Raw genomic sequence first — 8,984 nt, forward strand, 5'->3', positions numbered from 1 at the left:
AATTTTTTGTAGATGGCAAAGTGATTATCTTTGCGATGGTCCATACCCGAAAACCTTCGATGAAGTCAAAAGAACTTTGGAAAATTGTAGAAAACAAAAATATGGTAAAGCTCCTACGAATTGTGAAGAGATACGACACATATTTGAAAACAAAGATATTTATCAAATCCTAGGACTTTCTAGACACAAGGATAGAGGAATATTTTTTAACACAGTGCAATTTGGAGACGGATTTGAAAATTGCATTTTTTCCTCGTCTAAAACCATCTCTTTGATCAAAGAAAATGTCGAAGTGAAGGAAAGATTCTTTCTCTTAGATGCCACATTTCGTTCCGCTCCACGTGGAAATTTCACTCAATTACTCATTATTCACATTAAATATGGTAAAAAGACTTTTCCATTTGTGTATGCTCTGATGTCAAATAAGACGACAGCTGCATATTTAAGTGTTTTGAAATATGTACACGAAAATTTAATACCAATAATTGGGTCAGGCATCATAATTGATTTTGAGAGAGCAATACGATTGGCAATATCTAAACTGAATACGGGAATCAGCATACTAGGTTGTTGGTTTCACTTTTGTCAAGCCATTAGGCGAAAATTAGCAACAATGGGAGATTTATTTGAGTTGGTTCGAAAGGACGAAGGAGCCAAAACCATATTTTCGCAGTTCCAATCTCTCCCCTTACTACCATCAACCCTAATTGAAAGTGCTTTTAAAGAGTTGGCCAAAAAGGCACTTCGACGATCACCTCTATTTGCCAATTTCATTGACTACTTTAATCGTGAGTGGATTAAAATTGTAAAGCCGAAACATTTTTCGGTATTCATGCGCGGCACACGAACAACAGGACCTGCCGAATCCTTCAATTGCCAAGTCAACAAAAGATTCAAAACTCATGGAAATTTTTTTCATTTCTGCGAAGCGTTACAAAAAGAAGAACTTGTTATAGCTCAACAATTGGAAAATTACATTGAAGGAACGGTTCAACGAGAAAAACAACCAAAATATTTAAAAAAACGAAATATAGCGATCAAAAAGTATTCACTCATGCTACAAAATAAAGAAATAACACCAACAGTATTTTTGGCTACTATGGCAAATAAGAAAAATAGAATATTATATGCTGACGAGGATATTTCACTAAATGACGTAGAGGTGAAAATTCTACAAGGGTCGGAGTTATATGGAGGTAACGACGACGTTGTTTATGAAGAGATAGATGAGTCAAGTGAAGTGTCAGATTCGGATATAGACATATTTATCGATGAAAAAGAACCAGTCAAAACAAGGGCCACAAGAAACAATGCAGAAGTAATGTCTGACAGAGGTATCACAGGTACACATACATATAGCACATAATCTGCAATTAAACTATATGTTTAGTAAACATTATTTACAAGTAGATTATTAATTATATGTTATTCTTCATTTCAGGTCGAGTTACCCGAAGTAAAAGAAATGGTCGTAACAACTCAGTCGAACACCCATGTTCTTCATCAAATACTCCACCAGTCATGGGTAATTAATCTACATAAATTTTGAATACTCCTCTATGAAAATATTGGTCAAAAAGTGAATATTAAAATCGAAATAGAAGTAGATAAAAATTGCACCAATTTTTTGTGACCTTTATACTAAAAACAATCGCTTTTAAAAATGATTCCTCCCTCACTTTAGGTCAAGTTACTCGGAGCAATAAAAATGGCCGTAGCAATTCATCTACCTCATCAAATGTTCAAAATGAAAGCGATACTGATGACATATTTTGCAGGCTTACAAGAAGTGGAACTGCTTTGAATAAAATAAAAGCAGCTATTAATATCATTAATACACAAAGCGCATCTTTTGATGAAAACAGCATGGAATGTATACTTGGCTGTGGACGTAACAAGGCAATGTTACTATTACCTTGCCAACATCAGCACACATGCAAGGAATGCTGGTTGATTTGGAAAATCGAAAACTTAAAAAAAATCAATTGCGACGTATTTAATAGTAGTCAATATGACGACAGTGTAATGCAACCAAAATGTCCAGTATGCAGAACAACAGTGAACAAAGAAATTATTGCATTTAATTAAATTGTTGTGACCATTCTCTCTGTGATAAATGAATTATATTGATTTGTATGTTTTTCTTGCTTTACAAGCCACAATGTGGTGATATTTATATTTTTTATGTGAAAAATAAAACAAATCGATGATAGAGGTTACAAGTTACAATCTACTCGATGATAGAGGTTTTTTTTCATGCATAAGTAATTTAATAAGTCGACCGAAATTGAGTCACAATTTTCAATTTTTTTTCTTTTGAAGTGTGTTTCAAATAGAGGGAAAAAGGTAAAAATACTTTCATACACAGTGATATTTTATTTGGAATAAAATCCTTCGATTTTTCGGACGGTAAAACTCAATTCAGTTTGTGATCAGACGGATGAAATAAATCTGTATACATTAGAGTGGTTCGATTTTGACATATTTTCAAGAATCAAAAATCGTACCCCTATAACCTCTGTAGGAAGGTCATAGAAACATGACTATAACAACGAATTCGAAAAATCATAGATTCAGAAAAAATATCTACCAAATATTTTCGTCACAAAATTGATCCATCGGGTTGATCGCAGCTATTTTCATCGATTTGTTCTCTGTGTGTCTCATTGGAATCATTTTGATCAATAGTATCATTTTGAATGTATCTTATCCCTTTGTTGATGTAGAGAATTCGATCTGGAGAAGAAAAATTGATCTGGAGACAATCGACCCTCTTTCAGCAGCGTTGAACTCGCTCGGATTTTGTCAGCTCGGTCCTGAGTATTTAAGAAAATTTGAATTTCATTTCAAAACTTGATTTCTTTCAAAATATTGCAGAAAATGATTAAAACCCAGTCATTTGCAATTACCTTATTTTCCTTCTTTTGTTTGCAGCCGACCAAACCACCACTTTCAGCAAAATTAAGAAATTCGGTAGATTTCATCTAGGGGCATTTTACTATATGCGAATGCCATTTTATACGGAATATGTGAACATTTTCCTATTCATACATTAAATATACGAAGTAAAGTATATTCATCCGCATCAACATCTACGAAAATTTGTACATTTCATTCGTTACCATTCGCGAATGCCGTATGCGGCTTGCAAGATGCGTCAAAATGTCGTGTGGTATTTGTACATACACATCGCTGTGATCAGTTTGTAGTGGCAGTTTCAAACACAATGTCATTGTTCTCAACCAAATTTGAAAAACAGTTGAAGAAAATAATACAAGACTACTTGTTGAATATTCTTTTAGAAGCCGGATTCGATACAGAATGAGCGATTTTAGAAATAAATTCAGATAATATAAAAGAAATTGAAGGTTACGTGAATGAAAATAAAAACCTTTTACAAGACACCGTTTACAGTCATTATATTACGAGTGACAATTGAAATAAACTTTGATCAAACCTACATTTCTGATTTCAATTCAGAAAATGGAAAAATAAAGTGTAAACTTGGATGTCCCGTTTGCAGAACAAATATTAGATGCGAATTTAAGAAATATTGGATTGTGAGTAATTTTGAGGCACATCTCAAAAAACATTTCCAACGTGATTTTGAAACTGTTGACGTGGATATAGAACAAGAAACAGATCAAAAAGCAGCTGAAACAAGTCAAATCATATCGTTTGCTAAAGACCAAATTGGAGTATTGGATGAGATTTTGGACGCTTAAAATCGTGTATAACAATTTCTTAGAAGAAAAAAATAAGCGTATACACTGTTCATGTCAATTAAAGTGTGACATTATTGTGTCGTACATTCACAGTTTGGCGCCAAAGTGACGCGATTTTGTTAATCAAATAAACACATTATTCGTTTATATTTATTATTCGTTTTCAAACAAACGTTCGCTTACATTGCAATATGTATTTTGTCGCGTATCTGAATGCACTACAACGAAACGTTGTTTTACCTGCAACTTGGATTCACAACGTAAATGATCACTTCGAAAAATTCGTGAATAACAGCATAAACAGCAATCAGTGGTTTTTGTGTTACTACACAAACAGCGATGTCGCCTTTATTGATGGTCGTCCGAACGGTGAATTTACACCGAATTTCCGTTTACCTATGGTTCAACGAGGAAATATCGATGGGCAATTTGCTGGCTGCTTTTTGGCAAAATTGAAGAAATTTAAAAGTAAGTACATCCGAGCATGTGAATTATTTCATGTGAATTGTTTCAATAAATTGTCAATTTGCTCGATTTAGAACGTTATGACGACGCGGTTACATTCCTGATGCGTTTGCGTAACATTGAACCAGCCATCTACAATGAGCGCCGATTAGTGGAACTACCTCTCCCACAAGTTGACAATTTGCCTGAACCAAATGATTTATTTGCCGATGCTCGTGAAAACAACGTCACGGATACAGAAGATGGTAATCAATCTGAAGAATTCAACAACAGCGACGTAAGCCAGAATGCTTTGGATGCAGTTGCAAATGTTACTGAAGAATTCAACAACGGTGACGTTAGCCAAAATGCTTTGAATTCAGTTTCAAATGTTGCTCAAAATGAATCTGACGATGAATACTTTGAACCTTTTATGGATGCCAATGATGGTGAAGAACATCAGGAAAATGATGGTTCTCAAGGTCAGGAATCTGATCCATTGGCTACTGTCTTCGTAAAATCTGAACGAAATGTTGCACCTTTAATTAACATTCATATTGCGAACAGTGCCGAGATTGAAGAACTACTCGATGAACCAGACGAAGTAGTGTATGAAGATATGGTAATGGTAATTGGTAGTGCTGGCATGCCAAAACCATTGTTAACTACTGTAGATGAGCTCATAAAGCGACAGGGTGACAAAATGACTGGTGATATTGCTTTCAACGAAACGGTTAGTGAACTTATTCTTTAATGTCATGGCCTTACACATTTCAATATTCATTTTTGTATACTTTAATTTAGGCTCAAGGCAGAGTATATAAAATTGGAACAAAGTTGATTGAAATACCCAAGAAAGCCGTCGAAAGATTAATCGAATGGAATGAAGGACCAATGCGCCACGATGTCGAGTACGATCGAAAGATATGCCGATCGCTATTGTTGTCGTTAGTTGCAAAGGACAACCTATGCACGTTCAATGTTGATGAAGATGTCATACAATTCATCAAAAGTAATTTTAACATTTTGGTCTTTAATTTTATGAACAGTAATTATTTCTATTAAATTTTAGATTGCTTCATCATTCGTTGTGGTGAAATGAACACCGAAGAGCGGATGGCTTCTATCGAGACGTACAAAATGGAATTTTGCACTGCCATGGATAAAGCCAAATCAGTTGAATAAAATGACGAATAGAGAGTCAGTAAAAGAACATCCTTAGTTACATTTTTCATGCATTTAAGAACGAAACATTTTCATATTTATATATTTAAGCTATTGAGTTGTTGAACTTTACATTTTGATTTAAATATTTCGGAAACTATAGAAGTGAACATTTTTAGTTTCAGTTTAAACACACTTGTGTTTCATAAAGTAATGCAACACATAAAATTAAAAACAACCATGCAAATCGAATTAACAAACTAATTTCAAATTTTACTCAATGAGTGATACTCATATTTGTCTCTTGTGATAAAAGAATGAAAAATAAACAAATGTCAATGATCGTGTGATATTTATCACTATAAAATAAGAACAAAATAATTTTAAAAACAATATTTATTTTTTTGCGATTCAATTAAGAATATTATAAACATTATCAAGATTTGGAATAATACATTATCTTTTGATTTACGCTATTTTTTGAACAAATCTTCGAGTTCAAGTTGAATTGAACGTTGGTATTTTTTTGATAAACAAATTCTTTCTTGTGAGTCTTTATGGAAGGCGTGGCGGATTATATTTGCTTTATACTGCTTAATATTTATAAAAGAACTACTGATGAAATCGAGTTTACTTTCTATTTCATTTGGATCAAATTTTAGCCACGAAGCCAACACCTCCACACCACGTTCGTTTTTCTTGTGAAAAATTGGGGCAAAGTCAAATGCATATTTTTTTTCCTTCTTTGTTTTACCAATTATATATCTGAATGATGAAACGTTTCCTAACATAAACGTTGTACTATTATTACTTTCAGCAAAAAGACACCAATCACCAATTTTTATTTCATTAACCGTAAATATTGGCTTCTCGTTAATTGGTACAGCAACGAATTCCAATTGTCGACGGACAGTTTTTTTCTTTTTAACTCTTTGGAGCCGATCAGAGCTAATTTTTTCTTTCGAATTTGAAGCTGCCCATATGATGGTAGACTTGCGTGCGACAAATTCTCCATTACACCCGTCCACTTTTACAAATGCGGTATTTTCATTTATAACTCGATCCGAATAGTCTCTTAGATTTTGAAATTCAATCTGGCTGATAGTTTCGAAGTTTGAAGCAATTCCCAAATCGATGGTTGCGGCAATATCATGATCTTCATCATTTAAACCTAGATTAATTTTAACATCTCGCAGTTTGCAGTTTTCGATATCTTTTGGAGTTAAATGAATTCCAAATTTCTTCGCATCGTTTAAGGCTTCACTGCAGGCAGATTGCATAACACTTTTTATTTCTTCGTCGAGTGGCAGTTTAAATGGGTTTACACTTGTCTTGCTCATTGGATTTCTAGGAAAACAAACATCAAATTCAGATAACTTAAAGTGTACAATGTCGTTCAAAAGTTCCACACGGCCAACTAAATGCATTAATTCAAGAAGCGTAAAATTAATATTCGTGTAATTAATTGTGCCCATTGAACGTAATTTACGGAACGTTTCCTCACAAGGTTGACTATTGAAAATAGTTGGAATGAAAAGTTCAGTCAAGCCATCGGCTCGCAATTTTCTTATCAAAACAATTAGATTTTTTGCATTGAGTTCAATACATTCGTACGCATTTGTAGAGATGAAATTGTCAGCAAGTTTTAAGCCGTGATTTGATTTTATAAATACACGCCATGCGCGTACAAAGTAAGTACTGCGCCATAAACGAAAAACTCTATCCAGTGGAGGTAAATCAGCTTCGTATAGGCTTGATGTGATCTCTTGACAAATTCTAAGACATTCTATTGTACCTTCGCAGCCAAAAACATGGGTTTTTAATGCATCTCTAACACGTAATTGCATTATTTTTTCCAGCGAACCATAGTTTTGTCTGTCGTCTGGACAAATGTCCGAATATACGAGCCCATGCACATCTTTTGACACCAAATTCAAAAGAATTTTTAAGTGTGCGACAGAAACTATTTTGTTTCCAATAACCAAAGCTATTGCGACATTTAAAAGACGATTGCGGAGCTTTGTACCTATGTGGACTATATCTTGTAGAAAACAAATTGTTGAATTTGAATGATCGAACCAATTGTTGTTTTCCATATATGAATTGAATTTGGAACATTGTCTCATGCTGTTCATTAACCGAGTATCACCATCTGATGAAATTCCCAGCACTGTAATTCCATTTCTATAAATATTATTAATTTATAAGTATGTTTAATTAATTTGGTGAACAATAATTTAAATTTACTTTTCCAATTCATCAACGGTGTGTTTCCATCTCAATAAAACATTCTGGGCCGTGAACTTTGAATCAGTACCAAATATTTGTAAGACAAAGGGTGGTACACCTTTCATTATTGGTTGTGCCATTACTATGTATACATTGGATGATTTTTTGAGTTTCATGTTCTTGATAATTTCTTCCGTACTCCTGGCCAAGTATGTGAAAGCGACAGGCATACCAGTTTTTGTGTTTGTTGGTAGCACCAGCCCGACCATTTGATTGGTTTTTGAATCGAATTCAACTTTAGCAACAATACCTGTAGCGTCTTCAGATAGCCAAATGAACTTTTTTTGTTTGAGGCCCTCCAAATAGTGATTTAGCTCTTTGATACGAAGTTCACCCTCTACGATTTTTGGTTTATGTTGACTGATGTAGCTCACTAAAAACAGATTATTATTCGATACTGTCATTGATATGAAAAAAGTCATAGATGCTTCTTACATATTATGGTTGCTTGAGGTATTGGTAAGTTTGCGCTCAGTGTTTCATAAAACGCTCGCCCACACATTATATAAACGTATATTGAAAAATATCGATTCGTGTCATTGTATCTTTGACCATTTTTCGATCTTCCAAAATTAGATTCAGCCGTTTGAATAAATGTTCTTAAGACATGTGAAAAGTGTGATAAGTTTTGAACTTCATTGGATTCCTTCTTTTTATTTTGAATACGTTTAGGTAAATTTAGGAGGAAGTGTTTGTGACCTGGTTTCAGTTTGAATGTTTGCACACTTTCGTAAATTGTATCACGCAAAATTGAAAGATTCTCGTTCACATATTCTTCGATAACGGCTAATGATTCAGCATTTATTGAAAGCAACGACAATTTAGTATCAAATCCACATTCATCAAGAATTTTTGAGATATCTTTTGGAAATGGTTCGCCTTCAAAAGCCCGGATTTCTGACCAAATATTTTGTAATGCCTGAAATTGGAATAATTATTCAAACACGATGCATCACAGAATATTTTAATTTATAATCAGAGTTTGAAATAATGATTAGTTTTTTCAATTCATTTATTTGAAAATCAATTACCATTAGTTAATGTAAATTGAAATTTTCAATTCATTTTTTTCAATTCATTAAATTGAATTTTCAATTACCATTTACATTCAAATTGAGAAATGAATTGAAATTCATTTCAATTGCGTGAAGTTGCAGAGATTCTAGTTGGCTCCCATAATACTACTCTCGATTGTTTTCAATTTTTTACCGTCAATTCATTTATAATAACATTTTGAATGTAAATTAAAATGTATATATATTTAAAATTTAATATTAATATACAAATTAAAAAAATTAAAATTTGAAACTGTTTTCATTGCTGCGATTTCTTTTAAACTTATTGACACAGCAACGAGCAACC

At 33.3% G+C, this 8,984-nt stretch overlaps 1 protein-coding gene across 1 annotated transcript; it reads left to right on the top strand.

The window, feature by feature from the left end:
• The first annotated feature begins 613 nt into the window (after nt 1-613).
• On the top strand, nt 614-2,088 carry LOC116339967. Its single transcript, XM_031766057.1, has 3 exons — nt 614-1,343; nt 1,442-1,525; nt 1,685-2,088. Exons 1-3 carry the CDS (start codon nt 614-616, stop codon nt 2,086-2,088), a joined length of 1,218 nt encoding a protein of 405 aa, XP_031621917.1.
• Nucleotides 2,089-8,984: the final 6,896 nt, after the last annotated feature.

The sequence above is a fragment of the Contarinia nasturtii genome, unplaced genomic scaffold, assembly GCF_009176525.2.
Source record: "Contarinia nasturtii isolate CC-2019 unplaced genomic scaffold, AAFC_CNas_1.1 Cnas_scaffold_563, whole genome shotgun sequence".
Taxonomy (NCBI): domain Eukaryota; kingdom Metazoa; phylum Arthropoda; class Insecta; order Diptera; family Cecidomyiidae; genus Contarinia; species Contarinia nasturtii.